This window comes from Meles meles, chromosome 19 (assembly GCF_922984935.1).
Source record: "Meles meles chromosome 19, mMelMel3.1 paternal haplotype, whole genome shotgun sequence".
In the NCBI taxonomy this organism is placed as follows: Eukaryota; Metazoa; Chordata; class Mammalia; order Carnivora; family Mustelidae; genus Meles; species Meles meles.
The window spans coordinates 48684857-48707759 of NC_060084.1; the positions used below are offsets into that span (position 1 = coordinate 48684857).

The 22903-nt window shown below is 58.9% G+C and overlaps 1 protein-coding gene across 2 annotated transcripts in view; it reads left to right on the top strand.

The window, feature by feature from the left end:
- PPP1R37 (protein phosphatase 1 regulatory subunit 37) overlaps positions 1–22775 on the top strand; it is a 39406-nt gene extending 16631 nt beyond the window's left edge. The window contains exons 2-13 of one of the 2 annotated variants that reach the window (XM_045987635.1): positions 14356–14453; positions 15944–15989; positions 16249–16349; positions 17410–17529; positions 17970–18123; positions 18223–18378; positions 19609–19721; positions 20281–20422; positions 20512–20678; positions 20813–21527; positions 21871–21961; positions 22055–22775. In XM_045987635.1, coding sequence (XP_045843591.1) covers positions 14356–14453; positions 15944–15989; positions 16249–16349; positions 17410–17529; positions 17970–18123; positions 18223–18378; positions 19609–19721; positions 20281–20422; positions 20512–20678; positions 20813–21527; positions 21871–21953 — 1895 coding nt within the window. In that variant the 3' untranslated portion in view covers positions 21954–21961; positions 22055–22775. The remainder of the gene's footprint in view (positions 1–14355; positions 14454–15943; positions 15990–16248; positions 16350–17409; positions 17530–17969; positions 18124–18222; positions 18379–19608; positions 19722–20280; positions 20423–20511; positions 20679–20812; positions 21528–21870; positions 21962–22054) is intronic. The other variant, XM_045987636.1, reaches the window with a different exon arrangement.
- The last annotated feature ends 128 nt before the right edge of the window (positions 22776–22903 follow it).

The window sequence follows — 22903 nt, forward strand, 5'->3', positions numbered from 1 at the left end:
GCTGCTGCGTTCTTCTCCCTCCCTCTGCTTCTTAAATTATTGTCATTAAATTCTTATCCAGGCATATGAACTGTGTGTGTAATATACACGTAAGTGTTAAAGGGAAATGTAACGAGGACCTCACGGTACCTTCCAGTTTAGGGATGAGAACATTGCTGTTGACTCTCCTCTCCTGGGTGGGCCAGGGGCACGGAGCTCCCAGACGACTATCCGGAATGGCTGAAGGCTATGACCGGCGTGTCTTGTGGGGTTTGGGTTTTTTTGTTGTTGTTTTTAAGGAATCTATTTTTAAATTAAGTAAGCTCCACACCCAATGTGGGGCTCAAACTTGCAACCCCAAGATCAAGTGTCATATGCTCCTCTGACTGAGCCAGCTGGGCTTCCCTTTTTTAAGTTTTACTCTGTGTTTGTGTGTGTGTGCGTGCGTGTCTGTGTGTGACGCACTGAAAGGTACAGTGTTTAATTTTGCTTGTTTTCGAGTTCTATAAAAATGGTGTTGCGTAGTGAGTGGCCTCCTGGGTCTTGCTTTTCCTCTCAAGATTAGGTTTCCCAGTTTCCCAGTTTCATCCATGTAGGTGCTCTAGAATCTTCCACCATCTGACCATCCCTCAGATTGTCCACTGTTGCTGATTCTGCTTTTCTGTATTACAAACTGATGCAGCTGTGAGCTTTCTGGTACCTGACACCTGGGTTGTGAGCAGGAACTTGGAGGGCACAGACGCAGAAGTGGGATAGCTGGTTGTACTTGGTGTTCGTGGCGTTTGTGGTGTTGCAGAGTGCCCTGGGATTGGGGGGGACCTGCGGGGTGCTGAGCGCTCTCTGTGCTATGGCTCATTCTTTCCTTCCCATATCCCATGAGGGAGGTAGGACTGCGGCCCCATTTCACAGATGAGGGAGGACCCTGAGACGCAGAGGGTAAGTCCAGCTCACCTGGGGGCCTGGCTTCTCCGGCCCTGTGCTGCCCTCCAGGCACACCTGCCTCCTCATGAAAAGCCGTGAGATCGGAAGCAGCGGCTCCCTTTTACAGACAGATAGACTGAGGAACAGAGCTGCTTGACCCCCAGCACCACAGGCACACGTGAGTGGGAGGCAGTGAGCCCGGGCGGGTCGAACACCTCCTCTGTCCCTCTTCCACTTTCTGGCCACTCTGTTGGTGCTCGCCTATCTCTGAGTCTTCACTTTAGCACCCCCGGGAGCCTAGCCCTGGGTAAATACTTGCCTACGGGCCAGTAGGAGCGTGTGTCACCGATGTTTCCGAGCCAGGTGGCAGGGGACAGGTGGAGGCAGCGAGTGCGGAGGCAGGCGCGCCATGAGCCTCTGGCTGGAGCTGCTGGCTTTGTTTGCCCTTTGCTCATGGGGCCCCTGCTCTGAGCTGTTGCCGAGGTGTCAGGCCCTGGCCCAGTGATGACAGTGGCCCCTGTTTACCAAGTAGCAACTAACCCCGTAGCCAGACGTTTTACCCATGTGATCTCGGTGGTTGCTTCTAGAAGCCTCTTCTAGTGTGTGTGTCTTAGTCTCGTTGGGTATGTGTCTCGGTCTCATTGGCTCCATTTTCCAGATGAGGAGACTCAACCATCAAGAGATTAGTGCCCTCTCCTGGGACAGCTGGGGGCTGTTTAAGTTGTCAGGGCCAGAATTCACTTGGAGCTGTGTGAGGTAAATGAGCGTGTCTATTGGGAGGACATGGGGCCCTCTGCCAGGCCCCAGAGGTTCTGAAAGCTAGCAAGAACCAGGACTGGTATCAGCTGCTAGGGCCACATGCACTTTGATTTGTTTCTCTTTTTATCTGGCTACCAGCCAAAGAAGCCTGGCCTTCCGGGTGGCCAGGATGGGGCTGAGCAGTCCAGGTGCCTGCCCTGGGCGGTTCATGTGGGCTTAGCAAAAATCCACATCCTTCCTGTCCAGTGGGGCCTGAGAGGGCCCATGTCTCCTTGCGGGGGCAGGGGGAGGATCTGAGAGAAGGGTGCCTAGGCCATGCCCTCAGCCACCAGGCTGTACTGTTCCATGTGGTGAGAAGGTGGCAAATCACCAGTGTCCTCAGATGCACACATCCCTCGGGGAGCCCCTTCCAGCGGGGGGCTCTTGGAGGCCGCAGAGGACCCCCACATACATCCCAGCAGAATGCGGGTTAGTGCGGCGGTCATGGGCACTTGTGTTTTGTGGGTGTCATTAGCCTCTGCTTGCCATGAGATTGGATGTGTTTTCTCGGTGGTCCCGACAGTCACCAGCCAGTACTGAGTTCTGTGCTGGGGACATAGCAGCGGTCAAGACAGACCCGGCCATACCCACAGGCTCACTGTCCAGAGGGGAGGTGAGAGAGACAAGTCGGCCAAGCAACCAGTGGGGCCCTTATAGACTGGACAGAAGAGTGTGGAAGGAAATGAGCTAAGGGCTGGGATAGAGAAGAAGAGAGTAAGGCCGGTGGGGGGAGGTACCTGGCCTGCTTAAGGTCACTGAATGTCACCCCTGTCCCATGGGCCTGCGTCACCCCTACCCCACGCCTGATGAACTGAGATGTGGAAGCAGGCCCTCCTGCATGGTCCTCTCTGTCCTAGCTGTGTGTTTGGCAAGTGTTTCTCTCCCATCCCCCACCCAGCCTCAGTTTCCTCTTCTGGAAAGGGCGGGGGAGGGGTATCTGCACCCTAAACGGTGCTTGTGATCAGCACGGTGACAAAGTGTATTAAAAGCAAGGGCTGTGGAGCCAGACTGTTGGACTTGAATCCTACCCCCTCCCTTTCTTGGCTCTGTGACCATGGGCAAGCTTCTTAATCTTCCCCTGCCTCAGTTTCCCATTTGAAAAATAGGGGTAGTCCATCTCAGAGGGTTGTTGAGAGCAGTAAATGGAGTAAGATGTGTAAAATGCTACATAAGTGTCGGCTGTAGTCGGTAGTAATGATTTAGAATTAAAAGTTGCCCGTCATACAGCTGGGACGTGGGTGTTCAGTGTGCCCTGTGCCCCCAGGGACCCAGGGACTGGGGCCTTGACCAGCCCCTTCATCCAAGAGCACCCCTGGCCTTATCAAGCTCCTGCTGTGTGTGAGGCTCTGTAGGGGGCCTGAGATGCGTCCTGTGATCTGCCTCCTTCCTCTGCCCCAAGAGACTCGGAAGGCTGCAGGCGCCCTCTGATCTCACGTGTTTCTGTAACAGGATCTTCATTCAATTGGGCCAAGTGGCTTGGAAGGTCAGGATAGGGGGTGGGGGGAGTGGGGCAGGCCCTCGACACCTGCCGTCTGTGCCCTTCACTGGAGTGGGCAGCTTCTCCCAGGGCCCTGCCCCTTCCTGGCTGCTGTGCCAGCCCCGCCCAGCCTGCCCCCTGCAGCTGGCCTGCCGCAGACACAGGCACTGTGGAGAAGAGCCGCTTGCCTCCCAGGAGGGGCTAGGGAAGAGCACAAATCACCCACAAGCTGAGGCTGTCTCCTGTCCAGTGCAGTTGGGGTGGGTCCCTGGGGAGAAGGGGAGACTTCGCTCTGCCCTCAGAGCGAGCCATCGCATTCAGCATGCATTCTGGCGAGGTCCCTAGACTCGGGGAGCACAAGTCAGTGCGAAGGGCGTGCTCTGCTGGAGAAGGTGCCTTTCTGGCAGCTGCAGCATGACCTGCTTGCTCCCTTGGTCCCTCTGGGTTACTGAAAGGCTGATGGGGATGGAGGAATCTTGAATGATTGTTCACTGGGAAGATTCGCTCATGACCACTGTGCCTTCGTTTTCCCTGGGGAGTCACAGGCAGAGGTTTTTCCGAATAGCTGCCTGAAGTACCGCCCCCCCGCCCCGGCCCTCTACCCGCTGGCAGAGACAGCTGCTCCGCTTCCCTCTGTCTGGGCCGTGTCCCCGGCCCACTGTGTGTCCAGGCCTCTTGGCACCCAGCGGCTGTCCCCCAGAGTCCCTTCCAGTATGCTGACCTATGCCACGTCCTGGAAGGAGCTCCCCAGCTGGCAGGATAGGGGGTCGTCCCCCAGGGACAGTGGCTTCAGAGCCCAGGCCATCAGGGGTTGTAACTGACGCGGGCAAGGGCGCACTTGACTTTCTACTGTGGCTTTGGGGGCGGCCAAGGGGCCCAGTGAAGGGGCAGGGCGCCTTCATTCCCGGATTCCCGAGCTGCTTTAATTGCTGCTCTATTTCTATGTTAAGTTGTTTGTTTGTGTGTTTGTTTGTTTGTTTTAAAGTAATCACTGCACCCAACATGGGACTTTAACTCACGACCCTGAGATCAGAAGTCTCACGCTGCACCCACTGAGCTGGCCCGGCACCACCGTGTTAGTTTTTTTTTTTCTAACAGTGCACACAGAGTTTTATTTTCTCTTTTCATAAAAGGTAGCATTCACAAGCACACTGTTGGGGGTATAGCTCAGGGGTAGAGCATTTGACTGCACAAGCACACTGTTCTGCACTTAGCTTTTTTTCATTGAGTGTATCTTGGCCATTGTTCCCTGTTGGCTCAGAGCAAGTGTCCTCATTCTCTCTGGCCGCAAAGCGTTCTGGTGGCCGAGTGGCCCAGGCCTTTGTGCGCTGCTCCCCTGTTGACGGCTAGTGCTGTCGGCCCCGTTCCGCAGGCACCAACAGCCCCGCGGTGAGTCACCTGAGAGGTGTATGACTTTGCACCTTTGCAAGGGTCTCTGGAGACTGCGTCTCGAGGAGTGGAGCAGCGGGGTCACAGGGTACATGTGTTTAGATTTTGGAATTCTGACTGGTATTGGCAGATCGCCTGCAGAAGGGCTCGTACCAGGGGGCATATTCTGCAGCTGCATGAGGGCACGCCTGCTTCCCAGTGTCACCAGTATGCACTGTCCAGCGTGGGGACATTGGTCTGTCTGGTAGGTAAGAAATGGTGTTGGCTTACTTTTGTTTCATTTGTATCTTCCCTTATTCTAAGATCACGGAGTGTTGAAGAGTTTTGAAACTCAGTGTTCTGCTCTGGGGAGCAGCCTGCATGAGGCGGTGCTGGCAGCTGGCATGGAGACGTGGGTCAGAGCCCACAGCCCAGCCAGCCCAGCGGTCAGGAAGCAGGTGTGGGGACTGGCAGATGAAGGCCAGCGCCTCCCTCTGCTTTCAGCTGGAAAAGCGTCCTTGGGCGAGTCACTTCCCATCTCCAGACCTCTTCTGGAAAGCTTCCCAGGGCTATTGGGAAACACGAACGAGTCAGGCTTATAAATCAGTCTGGGAGTAGGGGCAAGATGCTGGCTCCTCGGAGCCCCAGAGAGGTTCCCCAGACTGCCCGTGTGCCCAGAGGGGCATGGGGAGGGGGTGGAGGTGGGAGCCGGGCAGCTCTGTGCGCCCCTGGGCAGTGTGAGATGCCTGGCTCCGAGGGGACAGAGGCCACATGGCAGAGGTGGGTGGGTGGGACTCAGGTGCCGCCTCCTCCCTGTGTCGGGCTCCAGGAGTCTTTGCATTGCTCTGTCCCCTACAGCCCCCCTGCCCCACCTTTGGGGAAGCCCAGGCTGTGGGAGGGGCGTGTGTGGCATTTCAGGAGTGCAGGAAGGAACTAGGTGCCTGATGAAAGCTCTTGGAGGGCATTTGCCCTGGTCAGCTCGGGGCCAAGCATGTGCCCATCCATGAGCTCATCACAGCTGTGTCCTCATAACCTCCGTGTGGTCCCCGAGAGAGAGGGAACCTTCCCTGAGTCCACCCAGCTGGCCTGAGTGGAACTGGGGACTCAGACTCCTGTTCTTTTGACTCTAGAAACCCATCCTTTGGCCCACCTCTGTTCATTTGTTCCAACACCAAATGCTTGTTGTGCTCACACAATGTGTCCCGTGCGTACCCTCCTGGGGAACTTCAGTGAGCAGGAACAGTAAAATCCTTCTCATTGTCTCGTAAGCAAACAAATAGAGTATAAAGCTTTGTCAGGCCATGAGAAGTACCCACAGAAAACAGCAGGATACAGGGATGGACAGTGGCAAAGGGGACTGTTTTATCTAGGGTGGTCAGGGAAGGCCTCTGAGGAGGTGATGTGGGAGCAGAGACCCTCAGGCAGGCAGAGAGGGAGGGACAGAGCCATGGAGACAGAAGTTGGAAGAGCACTCTAGGCACAGGGGCAGCAGATGCAAAGGCCCTGAGGCCTTATGAACAGATGGCTCTGTCACAGACAAAGATTGAGTAGGGACCTTGACTACTGGGCCACTTCTGCTCTCCTTCTTCTTCTGTGAGTAGACTTTGCCACCCACAGCTCTAGGATGACACCTCAATTCCATGCTTGGTGACCAAGCCCCTCCATGGGTGCCCCCCACCTTCTCTCACACACCTTAGGCCCTCCTGATCATGTGGCTCACCGCCCAGGTGCATTGTGCAGTCTTTTTATGCCTGGACCTGTTCTTGAAATTCTCTCTGCCCAGGATGCCTTTCTCCCTGCTGTCTCACTCTTCAAGCCCTTTCTGAGACTTTTCTAGGTATTCCCTCCTGGCAGATCCCTGTCTGCCCATCTTCCCTGCCTCCATGTTTCCTCCCTACCCTCTGTTATGGCCTGTGAGGCTCCTCTGTGATTGCTGTTGGTTCTGTCTCCCTGACCATGCAGGAAGGCTCTGGGATAGGGCCGGGGGGATTGGTGGCTACTTATTGGGGCAGGAGTTAGAGGGGAGAGGGCTCTCCCGGGATGAGAGAAACCCAGGCTGGCCTCACACCTGTGCGTCTCATGCTGCCACTGCAGCCCCTCGGGTCTCAGCAGGCACCACGGGGGGCCCCGGAGGGTGACTGTCTGCTAAGGGACAGGACTGGCTCTTCAGATCCCGGCAACCCTAGAGGGACAGATGAATCTTCCTGGCAGCCTCCCTGACCTTATATTAGAGAAGGCTGCATTTCTAGGCCCCCAAAGCCATTGGTCCAGCCTGTAGCTGAGGGCCTGAGGACCTCAGGGCACCAGGGTCAGACGGTGGGGGACGACACTGCTGATTACCTTTGACTGTTCCTCTGCCTCTTCCCCGCTTTGTGATGTTAGGAGAGCATTTAGTGCCCCGAGAGGGCTCCTGCTGTGTGGCAGGCAGTGCGCCGAGCTTTCCGCTCTGCAGGGTCATCACGAGGATAAACAGCTCCGCGCCTGGTGTCTGGTGGAGCGCCTGGCAGGGGAGCGGCTGAACCGAAGGGCAGTTCCCGCTGTTCTGGGCAAGGAGCGTGCTGTCACAGAATGAGTGGTTGCTGGCAGGGCTTCGGCCCTGGCACCCCCACTCCCCCTCCAGGCTTCCTGGTTCAGAAGGCCGTTGTCCAGGCCTCCACAGTAGTCTCTCCCCACAGGACAGGTGGGCCGCTCCTGCTCAGAGCACCTTGTCTACTCAGAGACCCAGTACAGCAGCCAGATGTGAGCTCCTCCATGTATCTCTCACTCCCCTCCCCTACCTTCTTAGTGCCTTCTCTGTGCCTGGCCTCTGTGCTGGGCAGTATTGGGGACACAGCCTGGACCACACCCCTGGCCTGTCTTCCCAGGGCTTTGAGTCCAATGGAGGGAGACAGGCCTGTCTCCAGACAGTGACAGTTCAGAATGGGCAGGGCTGAGATGGGGAAGCCTAGAGAAGGGGGCCTGACCCAGCCCGCAGGTCATGGAGGGCTTCCTGGAGGAGAGAACATCTGTGCTGAGAGTTGACCTGAGAGAGGGGAGGGAGGATGTGAGGTGTGTGGAAGCACTGGGTCTTCTGGGAGAGAAAGAGTTGGGGGTGGGGCTGGAGCACAGTGCCCAGGAGGAAAGAAAGGGCCATGGACGAGGCTTAAAGGGGGCCTGTGAGAGCTGGCTCCCTCCGGACTGTCTCAGCTTAGTCTGGGGCCTTTGCATTGCCCGCCAGGGGCATACCTGCCTCCACCCTGCAGCAAGAGCCCCCAGAGGGCGGGGGCCAGGTCAGAGCCGTCCCCGTCTTCCAGTGCAGCACAGAGCTAGGCATGTGGTGGGCCTCGGGAGGTGTTTGCTGAATTGGGGGCAAGATGGAGCCTTGGCTGGGCTCCTCCTGGAGTAGAAGCTGAACTCCGGGGCTGAAGGAGAAAGAGAGGATTTGTGGGATATAGACCTGAGGAATCCTGAATAGTCAGGCTTCAAGCCTGGCTGGGTCCAGTGTCTCAAACGTCTGAACTCACCTTTCCTATCGGTTGGCTGGGGGGGTGGACACCAGCAGCTCCAGAAATGAGAGGTGACCTCAGCCCCACCCCTACAGAGGAGAGCTCTTCTTTCTTGACAGCTCCAGGGTGGCCCCGTGACTGGCTGTGGCTGGTTCCGTGAGGGCAGCCTCAGCCTGTCACTGTGACAGGGGCTGTGGACAGACTGCTGTCCCCTGCCGGAACCTTTGTGGAGGCCGGTGGGAAGTGGAGGTCATGTGGATGGTCCCACTGGGGTTCCAGGATGCCACCAGGAGGGAGGCCAGGGAAGCAGGCATTCCGTACTTTGGCGTCAAGGCCAAGGCAGCTGTCCTTCCAACTGTCCTTTGTGTCTGACACAAAGTCTGCCTGACTGCGTCCACAGTGCGACTGTGGCTTGGTAGGCCTCCCTGGGCCTTAAACACCAGCCAGGTCCCCTCTGAGCCAGCCTCATGCTCCAAACCTGTGAGCCCAGAGTGGCCTGGTTTAGGGCAGGATGGCGTTCCACAGACCTCATGCCATGAGAGCACCAAAGCCTGGGGAGTCGTGTGGGAGAGAGCCCCTAAGCCTGGTTCCTGGGCCCCGGGTGGAGAGCTGCCATCCTGCTGGGCCCAGGCCACCCACCTGCCACGAGATTCTTGGTTTCCTGTCTGTCGAGTGGGTGGATGTGATCATGCCCCTCCCTCATGGGGTAGGACGAACGAGGCAGGCAGGCTCCCAAGGTAGGCCCTGCTCATGCTGTGGGCCGGCCCAGGGAGGTCACAGCTACATGCTGTGAGCTAGTGGGGGGATTAGGAAGGGATTAGAACCCAAGCCCCTGGCTCTGGGCTGCCCCAAGCTCTTAAACGTCACTTGTCTCCTCTGCTGTCCCCCCCCGACAGGCTTCTTGTTACTGGACACAGTGGGCTCCCTGCCCAGGTCTCCAGGAGACCCCATTCCTGCAGAATAGAATCCTCCCCAGGCCTTGAGTAGCTCTTGTCACTGCCCTGTGCCAGCGCTGCGGGCTCCTGTCCCAGGCAGAGGGCAGAGTCCTCACTTCCCACCCCTGCCCCCCCCATGCACTACCTCTTGGTGCCCTGGATCCTGCCAGGCCTGCTCCCACCCTGTTACCCCTGCCCCTCCTCGGGGGTACTGCCCACTGCTCTGTAGCTGTCTTACCCATATGAAGCCGCAGTGGGGAGAGCGGGGTCCCTACTCCCTCGCCCCTTCCCTCTCCCCCCACACTGTTGCTTCCTGGTTTTTGACTCCCACTGGGATGACTGTGTCTTCTCTCCCCAACCAGCTCCAGGCTGGCAGGAATGGCCTGAGTCATTGCCGCCCCTGGTGCCCAGCCTCTCCTTGCGTCACCTGTGTGCAGACAAGAGCCCCAACCAGAGACAGATGTTGCTCTGCCTATCACCCGATGCCAGTCATCGGGTTTCTCTCCCTTCCTTTGTGAGGGCCAGCGCAGCTGGGAGCGGGATGCAGGCTCCGCGTGCCTCACTGCCTCTTCCTGGGAGACTGGCAAGCTGCAGAGCCTCCCCCCTGCGGGAGGTCCCACCCACTGACTGCCGCCCCTGGCAGGGGCCCTTCCCAGAGCTTACACCTTGCCCCACCCAGAGTCTGGACCCCCGCCATCTGCCTGTGCCCCTGGTCCCTTCCTTCTCAGGCCAGAGTAGTGTGAGAAGCCATGCTCCAGTGTCAGACCAGCGCGGGTCTGGCCGTGGGTTCCCGTCCCGCCTCTCCTGGCTCCGGGACCTTGCACAAACTTGCCCTCTCTGAGCTGAGCTGGCCTCCCCTTCTTAGAAAATGGAGTCGTGACTGCCACCTTTGGGTCTCCAAGCCAGCTGAGAGAACCTGTGCCTGGAAAATCCTCAGCATCGTGCATCCCACAGAGTGAGCGCCAGTGCCGGGAAGCAGGGCCCGCCCTCCGCATCCTCGGTCCAGTCGTGCCTCCTGCTCGGTCAGACCTGGTGCCGTGCGGCCGCCCAGCAAGCACCCTCCCATCCCATCTCCGGGACCCTGCAGGTGTCCCTCTCAGAGGGGAGGCGGTGGTTGGGATTGTTGATCACAGCCTTGCCAGGCCAACCTCAGGGTCCACCTGTCCTGGCAGGCAGGCCTGCGCTCTCCCTTACTTGCCACAGTCCCCTCCTTGCTGACAGCCACTTGAACTCCAGCCCCTGCTTCAGTGGAACCTTCAGGGCATTGGACTTGGGAGTTGAGTGAACACATTTGAGCCTTGACCACACACACACACGTGTCCCCCTGCTCCCACACATGCGTGTCCACCGGCCTTGCCAGCCATTCCATAGTGGACAGGTGTCTTCTGGGTCCCTGCCCTCCACTGGGGGAGGAAACATGGCCATGGGGGCTGGCGGTGCCTGTGCACCCGTGAGGATGCTGAGTGCCGGTCAGGGATGGAGTCGTACTCAGCACAGGTAGCTGAGGAGTCAGTCACCCTCGCCCCATTTTAGGGATGAGGCGATGGGAGGCACAGGTGAAATCGCTTCACTCAGCATCAGAGTTGTAAATTAGGAGTCAGGATCCAGCCCCAGGCACTCTGGCTCCAGAGCCCATGTTCTTACCCACTTCGCGAGCCCCTGGGTGTCTGGTGGGGAGCACTGGGTGCCCCACCCAAGAGGAGGGGGAGGAGGGCCGCAAGGATTCAGGCCGGGTCACTTCAGACAGCAGCTGTGCCCTCACTCCTCCCCAGCCTCCGGGTGGGGGGCGGAGGCGAGGGGTTGACGCTGGCAGCTGCTAGGCCAGAAGGGAGCGGCTCCCTGGTGGTGGTAAGGCCTGTGTGAAAGCCCTGGGGTGGATGACCCCAGGCGGGAGGCCCCACGCTGGGTCTGGGGAGCTTTGTCTCTCTCACTCCGCAGACCTTAGACCTTCACCATGTTCTCCCCATTTTGCCGCAGCATCACGAACGAACAGATATGCGGAGGGGCAGGTCCTGGGGTTCCGCTGGCTCATGAAGAGCCCAGCATGGGGCCCAGCACAGCGTGAGCGCTGTCTGAATGCTGCTGGGTACTTCTCGGGACCACCTGTGCTGCTGTTTCCTTACCGGTTTTTAAAAAATTGGGTCAGTTTTGTTTTCCTTGAATACATTTCATCTCATTCCCATGCAATATGGTAGTTCCTTTTGTTAATCCGTGCATGAAGCCTGTATACGTATTATATTACGTGTGATATGTTACTGTGAGGCCACTGCTGAGCCACCTGACGCTCTCGTGTCCCTGCTGGTGCTGCTCCGGGCCTTGGGGTGTGCTGGTGGTGCTGTTGGGGTCATCAAGGCAGGTCGGGGGTGCCCTCAGGCTGCTGTGGGCTGGCTGATCACCCCCCACCCACGCTCTTGTGCCTTTGGTGTCTTTCCCCAGTGCTGTCCCCTCTCAAAAGTGTCTGCATCAGAATGACAAAGCTGCAGTGGTTACTCGTGTCACCAGGGGGCGCCAAGTCACTCTGGGCCTTCGTGGCTCTGCCACTTCTGGGAATATGTCCACTCTTCCTGATCCCTGTTCTGTTTCGCTTTCTGTAAATGACTCGGCTGATGAGACCTCTGTAAGCTCTGGCTGTGACCTTGTGTGAGGCTGTGCTGCCTTCAGACCCCACGGACGCCTGGCTGAAGGGGTGGCCGGACAGCAGCTGTGGTTGGGTGTGGAGCTGGCCAGGTTAGAGATCCTGGACTTTAGACCAAAGACCGACCCAGCAGGCAGGGCTGGGATGCTGGATCTCAGGCAACTACGGGAACCTGGACAGTCAGGGAGGACTTCTTGGAGGAAGGGACATCAGAACTGAACGCCTAAAGGATTGATTGCAGCTTGAGAGCTTCCTTAGAAGTCTTATTTCCTGTAGGCTGTAGGATGCTGAGAACTGCTAGTGATGGCTTCCCGTGTGCCCAGGTCCTCCCTTCCCATCTGATGTGACCAGGCCAACCCAGCCTTGGCCCGGGGCCTTTCTTGAAGAGAGCTTGCCCAGGGGAGCCTCACCCTTGCTCAGAGTGATGATTTTGTGTGTGTGGTTTTTTTTTTGTTTGTTTGTTTGTTTGTTTTTAAGCTAAGCTCTGTGCCCAACATGGGGCTTGAACTCACTACCCCGAGATCAAGAGTCACTTGCTGTACCAACTGAGGCCATCAGGTGCCCCTTGATGTTTTTTTAAAGATTTTATGTATTTTTTTTTAAAAGATTGATTTATTTCTTAGAAAGAGGCAGAAGGAGAGAGAGTCTCAAGCTGACTGTGCAGAGTGCTGAGGCAGAAGCGGGGCTTGATCCCACGACCCTGAGATCATGACCTGAGCTAGACGCTTAACCAACCGTGCTGCCTAGGCACCCCTGAAGTTACGATTTTTAAAGACAAAAAATAAAGTAGGCTTAGAAAGAATATCAGAAACAACTAAAAAAAATGTTTTTAATTGCAGCCCAGTGTTTTTCTTCTTCCTCACTGGCACGGGGAAGAGCAGACTGGAGCAGCGGCTCTGATGACTGCCATCTCCAGGGTGGTGACGCTCGGGCACACGTGCAGAAACCGTCACGTGATGTGGAAGCACCTGCCATCCCTGTTGACGAGTCTCAGGGTCTGCTAAACGCTGCTTCTCTTCTCTCCTCTCCTTTTCTTTCTCTCTGTGTTACCCACGTTAATAAGAAGGAAGAGCTGCATTTCAGTTCAGTTCACTTAGTGGAAGCAGAGAAGTCGTTTCTCCTCCCTTGCATGTGTGGCACCCGCAGGACCAGCGGACCCAGTGTGGCTGGACTCCGCGGGGCACCTGCCCGAGCCCGGGGGTTGCCTTCCAGGGCCAGCTCCCTTGCTGGGGGCCCCCAGGCACATGCACGCACCTCACAACACTCCCTCGCTCAGTCTGCAGGAGGGCAGCTGGCACCCGGGAGGCTGCTGGTCACCTGCAGCTCCGCTCAGGGAGGAGGCGAGGGGGGAAGCTGGGGTCTCTGTTCAGTTCTTTCTTCTGGCACAGTGGAGAGAAAGCTCTGGAGCCGAGTGAGGGACTCTGCCCTGTACCAGCTCCCCAGCCTCAGGGAGGCAGCTCTCCTTCCCTGGACCTCGGCTTCCTCCCCTAGAAAACAGGGTAGTGCTTGATGCGATCAGGAGGGAGAGTCCCTTGGGAGATGCTTACCTGGAAGTTTGCTAGGGGCTCCCGCTGGCTCCCAAGGGCCAGGCCAGGATGGCAGCAGGGTGAGGGGAGGCTGAGGTCCAGCAGAAGGCCCTCTTCCTGCTCCATTCCTTGCCTGCCCTGTCTTCCCCATGCCCACTCCATCCTGCTGACGCCAAGAGCTTCTCCGTCCGAGTGGGACTCTGTCCCTCCCCTTCCTTCCTGTTCTCCCGGTTGCCCTGGGGCAGAATCCAGTACTTCATAGACATACACTGGAAACAGTATGAATGTCTTCTCTAGTGAACAGATAAACAAAACATATACATCAGAGTTTTACTGTGCAGCCTTGTAAAGGGGCCAAAACTCAAAATCCTTGTGCTCTGTGAAAGAGGCTAGCCATAAAAGGCCACATACTGTTTATCTCCGTTTCTGCGAAACATCCACAGAAGGCAAATCTGTGCAGACAGACAAGCCAGCCTTGCCTGGAGCCTGGGGATGGGGCCTGGGCCTCCTGGGGGCTGCGCCATGCAGCCGTTGGGTCTGGGCTGCATCCCTTCCCTGTGAGCACCGCCTGCTGCCCTGGGCTCCCAGGCTGTGCCCCGTATCCTCTGACTGCTGCATTGTCCCCCAGGCTGGAGGCCCCGCACTGAGTAGCTCTCGGGGATGTTTTTTTTTTGTTGAGGGTGTTTCAGGAATGGGGAGTCTGAGAGGCCACATCCATCACAGTTAAGAGCAGAGTTCAGTTCCCCACTCTGCCACTTACCAGCTGTGTGACCTTGGGCCAGGGCCTTCACCTCTCTGGGCTCAGCTTCATCATAGCATCAAAGTACAGAAGAAACATTCTCTCATCCAAAAAAAAAAAAAAAAGAAGAAGAAAGAGAAAGCCCCCCGTGGATTGAACACCCTGGTTGGCCAGTGTTGGGACAGGGTGGTGACCAGGATAGACTCAGCCGTGCCCTCCCCATCCAGTGGGGGAGACAACTGACAAGCAGAACTGTGTGATGTTAGCTGTGTGCTCTGTGTGCAGAGCTGCTCGAGGAGCCGTGGGGAGGTGTTTGGGGGCCCCGGGGCTACCTCCACAGGGCAGCAGTGGCAGTGAGGGGCCCTAATGGGAGGACAGAACTCAGTGGGTCATCGGAAGGGGTGTTTTGTTGTGGAGGCTTGGTGTGGGGAGCAGGGGGCAAAGGGGGCCCAGGTGTGGAGCATCACAGGCCTGGGTCCTCTGTGCCTGCAGCCCAGAATGTGACCGTGGACGAGGTCATCAGTGCCTACAAGCAGGCCTGCCAGAAGCTGAACTGCAGACAGATCCCCAAGCTCCTCCGGCAGCTCCAGGTACCCGGCAGGGGTGGGGTGCACTCAGAGCGGGGCAGGGGAGGGGAGAGGCGATCCCCCAACCTCCCCACCCCGACGCCACAGCCCCCAGGCCTCTGGGGCCGGCCCTTAGCAGGGAAGGGTGCAGAGAGCACCCACTGGCCACCTAGCCCAGGGCCTGCATAAACACATCCTTGAAAATCCTCTGTTTAGTCTTAGAAGTGATCAGGCTCTTCATGGGTATTTAAACTGTGTGGAATGATATAAAGTAAGAATTTCAGGTGTCTGTCACTCCCCAGAGAAATTCAGTTCCCTGAGGAAAAGCCATATATACGCTTAATCCTTATGATCTCTGTATGTTCTATATCCATTGTCTAATTTTTTTAAAGTTAAAATACTACAGGTATAAAAGCAGAATCCACTTCTTATTTTTTACTCAAGCCCCATTTCCCCGGGCGTCCGCTGTTGACAGCTTGAGGTTTTCACTCTCTGGCCCTGCCTGTGCGTCTGTTAGGGGGCAGCTCGCTGTCCAGAAGCACACAGACCCGAGGACAGGTCCTGTGTCTGTGGAACGGGTGCTGCTGTGCCCGTGGCATGTCCCCTGACGCTGTGTCCCACGGGTGCCTTTACTGCTGCCTGCCCAGCCTGGGCGTGTTGGTAAAGCACCACCTTAGTGCCTTCCCTCCGGATGGGTCATTCCAGAATGTTCCGAGGTTGCTTGTTTCTAGGGTTGTCGGTCCCTCGGATGGCACTGCTCCTAGCAGTCACGCTTGCCACCTGGCTCTGCCCCCTAGGGTGAAGGGTTCTTGGGGCAGGGACAGGAATGCCCAGGAGGAGCTGTGGGCAGCTTCAGGGAAAGCGTGGTAGCCAGGAGTGTGGATCCCAGGGCCTGCGAGCCAGATCAGACCAGCCTGTCTCTCACCTGCAAATGGACTTAGGCAAGGCTGGCCCGTGGCCATGTGTGTTTGCGGCTTTGTTGCAGCACGTTCCACACAGGTGAGTGTGTGCAGAGGCCAGGGAAGAGAACCTGGCGCCCCGTGGGGGTGGGGCTGGGCTCAGAGCCAGCGGGGGCCAGGCAGCATCTGCCTTTGCCCCTCTGAGTGCTCTCTGTGTGGGGCCTCCTGGCACCCACACTTCGTGTGGTGTTCCGGATGGAATGACCCATCCAGAGGGAAGGCACTAAGGTGGTGCTTTACCAACACGCCCAGGCTGGGCAGGCAGCAGTAAAGGCACCCGTGGGACACAGCGTCAGGGGACATGCCACGGGCACAGCACACACCAGCCCTCCTCAACTTCGTTCCTGCTCCACGGCCTTTGTGCTGGTAGCTAGAATTCTCCATTCGGCCTGTGGGTACAGAACGCCCCACTCTGTGAGGCCCTGTGCGCCACCCCTGCCCCCAGAACACCGCCTACAGAGCCAGATCGGACCCCCGCCTTCCCCACGGTCAGGGTCCAGCCTGGCTCTGGAGGGTGCCTTCCTGCCTTCGCCACTGACCCCTCTGTTTTCTCAGGAGTTCACAGACCTGGGACACCGCATCGACTGTCTGGACCTGAAAGGTGCGTGTCTGGACAGAGGCCGGGACCCCTGGGTAGTGGGCAGGGCCAGAACCTCCCTCAAGGTGGGTGTGGGCCGGCAGGTGCTGCCGTGAGAGCTGCTTAGCCAGGGGCGGTGGGGGTCCTGAGAGGTGTGGGTGCCCTCCCTGAGGGGAGGCTGGTGCAGAAAGCCCACCCTTCTTCCCTCCGCCTGGAGCCCCCGTTTCCAGCCAGCCCCCCAGGCACACGAGCGTGCATAGAGATACACTCTGTCTCATGCCAGGTGAGAAGCTCGACTACAAGACCTGCGAGGCCCTGGAAGAGGTCTTCAAGAGGCTGCAGTTCAGGGTCGTGGATCTGGAGCAGACGAACCTGGATGAGGATGTGAGCAAACCCTGCCACTCCCATGACCTGTCCCTGGCCCTTTAGAGGTTTAGCGGGAGGGGGTGCTGCAGGACAGAGGCTGGGCAGGGTCTCTTGAAGGACAAGATGAGACAGCCGGTGTGACCAGAGTGGGTGTGGGCAATATCGGGGTTCTGGGGCAGGGCCCAGAAAAGGGGTCTCATAGACCCACCTCAGAGTCAGGGAAGGGCTTGGGGAGCTGGTCCTTGGTGAGAGTAGGGGGTGTGTGGCCACCAGAAAGCTTTTCAGGACCCCCCGCTAGAGATCACAGCACCTGTAAGGGAGAGTTTGAGAAACTTAGAGAAAAAAGCCTCTCCGTTTAGGCCCAGGTGTCCTCACCTCCCTGGACTCGGAGACCAGCAGGAAACCCACGGGGTGGGGTCCTGGAGAACTGAGGCCCGGGAACGCCAGGGGCCCGTCCTGGTTCTGGAATGTATGGGTCTGCCTGCTGGTAGGGGTGGGGTGACAAGTAAGAGAAGGCAGATGGCCTCCAGCAGGAAGGGCGAACTTGGTTTCTGGAACCCAGAGGTGCTGGGACAGCATCAGGGCCCTCCCCATCTCTTAGTTGCTTGGCCCCCTGGGTCTGCCTCAGCCTGAGTCTAAACCCCGTGGTCGGGGCCCCTGGGTGGCCCAGTCAGTTAAGCATCTGCCTTTGGCTTGGGTCATGGTCCCAGGGTCCTGGGATTGAGCCCTGCATTGGGCTTCCTGCTCCACGGGGAGTCTGCTTCTTCTCCCTCCGCCATTCCCCCTGCTGTGCTGTCTCTCCGGTTTTCAAATAAATAAATAAAATCTTCTTAAAAAGTAATTAACCCGGGCGCCTGGGTGGCTCAGTGGTTTAAGCCGCTGCCTTCGGCTCAGGTCATGATCTCAGGGTCCTGGGATCGAGTCCCACATCGGGCTCTGCTTGGCGGGGAGCCTGCTTCCCTCTCACTCTCTCTGCCTGCCTCTCTGCCTACCTATGATCTCTCTCTGTCAAATAAATAAATAAAATCTTAAAAAAAAAAAAAAAAAGTAATTAACCCCCCATTGCCTCGGCCCCCAGGGTGCTTCAGCCCTCTTCGACATGATCGAATACTACGAGTCGGCCACCCACCTCAATATCTCCTTCAACAAGCACATTGGCACCCGGGGCTGGCAGGCCGCTGCCCACATGATGCGCAAGGTGGGCGCCTCTCGTCTGTGGCCTCCCCGGTGTAGATGGGGCTCGGCCGCAGGGGGTCCAGGTGCTTTCCCATGACACGTGTCCCTTAGGGCCTGGTTTCCTGAGCCCTCAGTGTAGGCTGTTGTCCCCATGCTAAGGTGTGCCCTGTCTCAGGCCAACCCTGACTCCTTTTCTCCCTTCAAGTATCTTTCCCTCTTCCTTCACTTGCTGTAACCTATCCCTGGGAGGTGGCTGTGGCTGCCCCCCTCCCACCGCCACGTCCGGGACATCTGCCGCAGGGGAGTCTGGGAGCCCAGCTGTTACTAGCCCCGCCTGATCACGGGCAGGACTCCAGACACAGTTGCCCTGCTGCTCGGTGGGATGTGGGTTGGGGTTTGGGGGGGGGTCCCCTGGGGCCCAGGTGGGCTGGGCCAGCCTGTCCCAGCCCTGACCCGCCCCAGCAGACAAGCTGCCTGCAGTACTTGGACGCCCGAAACACGCCCCTGCTGGACCACTCGGCACCTTTTGTGGCCCGCGCCCTGCGTATCCGCAGCAGCCTGGCGGTGCTGCATCTGGAGAACGCCAGCCTGTCGGGGCGGCCCCTCATGCTGCTTGGTGAGCTCTGGGACCCAGGGAGGCAGCGCAGTGACATGCTGCCCGCAGGGGCTGGGGCTCAGCCAGTCACCACGCTCCTCCCGCACCCCCCCCCCCCAGCCACGGCACTGAAGATGAACGTCAATCTGCGGGAGCTCTACCTGGCTGACAACAAGCTCAACGGCCTGCAGGACTCGGCCCAGCTGGGCAACCTGCTCAAGTTCAACTCCTCCCTGCAGATCCTGGATCTCCGGAACAACCACGTGCTGGACTCAGGTGTGTGGCCACCCCACTCCAGTCACTGAGCACACATTCTGTGCCCAGCTGCGGGCCCCACAGTGCTGGAGACACAGTGGTGGCCAGGATGATTGCAGCCCTGCCCTCCTGGGGCTCACGGTCCAGGAGGGAGGACAGGCCATCCCCAGGCAGTGGCAGCTCCGACTGGGCAGGGCTGGGCTGTGGGAGCCCAGGGAGGGCGTCCTAGAGGAGGTGCAGGCCAGTGAGAATCTGCAGGAGGAAGTGAGGTATTGAAGAGATCATGAAAATAATACCCTCTGGAAAGAGTGTGCTGAAGGAAACAAGGTTGTTGGGACGGAGGGTCAGTCAGAGGCTGTTGAAGATGGTACAGGGAGGTGACCTTTGGGTGGCAGTGAGGAGGACGAGAATGAAATCAGGCCTTTTAAAAGCCTGGGAAGGGGCATCTGGGTGGCTGCCGACTCTTGGTTTTGGCTCAGGTTCCCCACATCAGGCTCCGTGTTTAGCATGGAGTCACTTAAGATTCTCTTCCTCTCCCCTGCTCCACCCCACTTTCTTTTTCTCTCCAATAAATCAATCTTGGAAGAAAACAAACAAAAAAACGCCTGGGAAAAGAATCCAGGCAGAGTGAATGGCAAGTACAAAGGCCCTGAGGTGGGAAAGAGCCTAGATAATCGTTTTTTGGGGTGGGAGAAGCCAGGTGGGTTAGAGGGTAAACGGGAAGGGAAAGGAAATAGCTGGTGGGAGGAATGCCATTTCCTCCTGGTTCCCTGTTGAACAGGTCTCCAGGCCTCAGTGTGAGGAGAGGGCTCAGAGACAGCCTAGGGCATCCAGGCCAGTCCCTTCCCCCAGGATGGCCAGGCCCAGACACCAGGTTTACTGAGCACCTAGCACATGCTGGGCCTGTAGAGACAGAGATCTCTGCCCTTGGGAGAGATGTTGCCAAGATAAATTAATAGAATATGCGGTCTGTGAGATATGCTCTGGAGAGAACGGAAGCAGCAGTGGCAGCTGAGCCGGCTGGGGAGTGTCGTGCAGGCTGATAGTCGAGCAGAGATCCGAAGCAGACAGAGGGATGTTCTGGGCCTGGGCACCAGGGAGCCGTGGGTGTTGGACTGAGGCAGGCGGTGGCTGGGGCCAGAGTGGTGGGGGTAGGTTCTGCATGCTCCTCGGGTGGCAGTGGCTCCCACACCACTGTCCCCTGGAGAAGCGCCCGGACCACAGCGGGGACTGACCACAGGCCCTCTCCAGGTCTGGCCTACATCTGCGAGGGCCTGAAGGAGCAGAAGAAGGGGCTAGAGACCCTGGTGCTGTGGAACAACCAGCTGACGCACACTGGCATGGCCTTCCTTGGCGTGACGCTGGTGAGTCGGGCGGGGAGGGGGAGAGCGCCATCCTCTGCCTCCCTCGCGCTCACCCTACACCGCAGGGACCCTTCGCAGGCCTCCTTTTGGCCCTGGGTGCCCTCCTTCAGCTTCCCCAGCCTCTCTGTCCTAAGGGAAGTAGCCTTTCTCACTTTATCCTTGTCTTCCCACGTCTGGCACGATGGCCTAGTGTCACATTGCACACAGAGTGAAAATGTTTTGCACAGAAAGTTAAATTTTCTGGAAGCCTTCAGTACGTTTTACATCTTTTTACCTAAATACGTGGTATTTAAAGCAAGCTCACAGGCCACAAAGACTCACATCTAAGTTAAGAATGACCAATGCGAGGTGTGTGTCCTGAGCCCTCGGGATGCTGGCTGGGCCTGGGCTGGGGGGTGGACAGGGCAGCCGGCCCTGGGGCGATGAGTCCATGAGCATCTGGCCTGAAGCAGGACTGTCAGGGTGGCGCTGCCCGAGAGGGAGTGCTCGGGTTTGTGTCTTTGTGTCTTTCCTGATCGGCCTTCTGGGCCTTTCCTCTCTCATGCGCCGCCCCCTCCAGCCGCACACACAGAGCCTGGAGACGCTGAACCTGGGCCACAACCCCATCGGGAACGAGGGTGTGCGGAACCTCAAGAATGGCCTCATCAGCAACCGCAGTGTGCTGCGCCTTGGCCTGACCTCCACCAAGCTCACGTGCGAGGGTAGGGCGTGGGGCTGGGCGGGGGGGAGCGGCGCAGGCGGGCTTGGTGGGCGGCTAGCCCGTGGCCAGCCCCTGCCGTCCCCCTCCCAGGCGCGGTGGCCGTGGCAGAGTTCATCGCCGAGAGCCCCCGCCTCCTGAGACTGGACCTTCGGGAGAACGAGATCAAGACGGGCGGGCTCATGGCACTGTCCTTGGCCCTCAAGGTGAACCACTCACTGCTGCGCCTCGACCTCGACCGTGAGCCCAAGAAGGAGGCGGTGAGCTGAGTGGGCTCTTCCCCGAAGCCTCTGGGGTCAGGGGGAGCGGGGGTGCAGGCCAGCCCAGGGCGAATGCAGGCTCCAGCATGGGGACGGGCTGTCCAGAGCCCGAGCCAGGCCCCCTCCGCCTGCAGGTGAAGAGCTTCATCGAGACGCAGAAGGCGCTGCTCGCAGAGATCCAAAACGGCTGCAAGCAGAACTTCATGCTGGCGCGCGAGCAGGAGGAGAAGGAGCAGCGGCTGCAGCTCTCCGCCTCCATGCCTGAGATCACCGTCACCGAGCCCCAGCCTGACGAGGAGCCCGGGGATGGGCCCGCCACCAGGGCCCAGGAGAACGGGGCCACGGGCCCTGGTGCCAGGCAGGACTCAGACTCAGACTCGGACTCTGAGGAGGATGGGGAGGAGGAGGATGGGGAGAGGGCTGAGGCCCCCTGCCCCGCCCTGGTGCCCCCCTCGGACTCCCTGGGCTCTGGGGACAGGAGCCCCCCAGGCAGCCCCTCCTCCCCCACCGAGCAGCGTATTTCTGTGTCCAGCCCAGGCCGGGGCCACAAGGTGTTTGTGGTGACTCGGGTGGAGAGTCCTCCCGAGAGGGCAGAGCCCCCGGTCCCCCCTGTCCCTCTTTCCCCCCCTGCTCCTGCTTGTCCTCCCTCCCCACCTGCTTTATCCTCCCCGCCCACCTCACCTGCCCTGCCACCGGCTGAGGCCGTCGGCACTCAGGACCCAGGGGTGTTGGAGCCTCAGTCAGGGCCACCGCTGCCCAACGGCCTGAAGCCCGAGTTTGCCCTCGCACTGCCCCCAGAGCCACCCCCGGGGCCTGAGGCCAAGGCAGGCAGCTGTGGCCTGGAACATGGTGAGTTGGGGCTCCAGGGCAGGGTGACAGTGGGCCCTGGGTGCTGTGTGATCCCAGGAAAGCACCTGCCCCTCAGTGGGCTTCAGTGTTCCCTGGGAACGGGTAGGAACGAGGAGGACTGGATCTTCAGCCCCCACCTTGCTTCCCTTGGGTCCCTGGGAGCTCTCCCTGGGACGGAACAGGCAAGATGTGCTGACTGGAGTCTGACGGTCTCAGTGGTACCCAGGCCTTGTGCTGCCCTGAGGGTCAGACCTGGGCAGGGCTGGTGGGGATGTGGATGTCCTGGGGTCCCCCCATCCCTGCCTGCCTGACTGGAGGTTGGTCGCCCCTTCTCCCCTCACAGAACTGAGCTGCTCCAAGAACGAGAAGGAGCTTGAGGAGCTGCTTCTGGAAGCCAGTCAGGAATCTGGGCAGGAGACACTGTGACACTTTAGGTGAGGCGGGGACCAGAGCCAGAGGGCAGGGGTTCTGGGGGCTGGCAGTAGAACCCCTGGCTCTGACAGGCCCTCCCCCCTCTTCTCCCCAAGTTCCTTTTTTCCGGTCAGTCTTCGATGAGCTGAGGCCAGAGCCATGAGAATCTGCTCACCCTCACCCCCAGCCTTCCTGAGGCCTGGGCCACCAGGGGTATAGGGGGCCTTTCTGGGGACCCCTGCCCCCCCACAGCAACACTACACAGAGCGCAGGAGCCGCAGGGATCGCCCTCCCTGCCCTGACTTAAGCACTATCTCTGTGTCCAGCACTCGAAGGCTCTGGGCTGGGGGGATGGGACGAGCTCTCTCTCCGAGGACGTCAGCCACAAGGCTGGACCAGCCTTTTCCAGATGGCCTGTTCGGCCAGGCTTGCCCCGCGGAGGGCAGGAGTCCTGGGTGGTGGTGGGATGGCCCCCCGGTGTCCCTGGGTGCAGGGCCAGGCAGGAGGCATGACAAGGGAGGGGCGGTGAGCGGTGGTGGTGGAAATTGGTAGAGCAGCCCCAGGCAGGGTGCGGGCCAGGGCTGGGGGTGGGGTGGGGGGGAGCTGGGAGCAGAGGATCAGAGCTTTCTTTTTCTTAAGTGCAATAAATCTATCAGGGAGCTGGGGTGGGGAGCAGCCAGGGTTCTAGAGACCCTGCTGTCCAGGCCCCTTGAAGCTGCGCCCTGAGAGGCACTACAACCCGTGGGGGGCGGGGGGCGTGGGTGTGGGGTACAGGTGGGTGGGATGGGGGAGGGGCTACTCTTCTTGGTGCAACTCTGTTCACACCTTTTCTAATAAACCAGAGCTGGGTTCACCACACTCGCCTGCTGTCTGCTTGTGCCGATCTGCAAGGTTGGGGGGGGAGCGCCCCTTGCGGGAGCTGTGGACACAAGGAGCTGCGAGGGCAGGGCCAGCCAGCTCCCAGG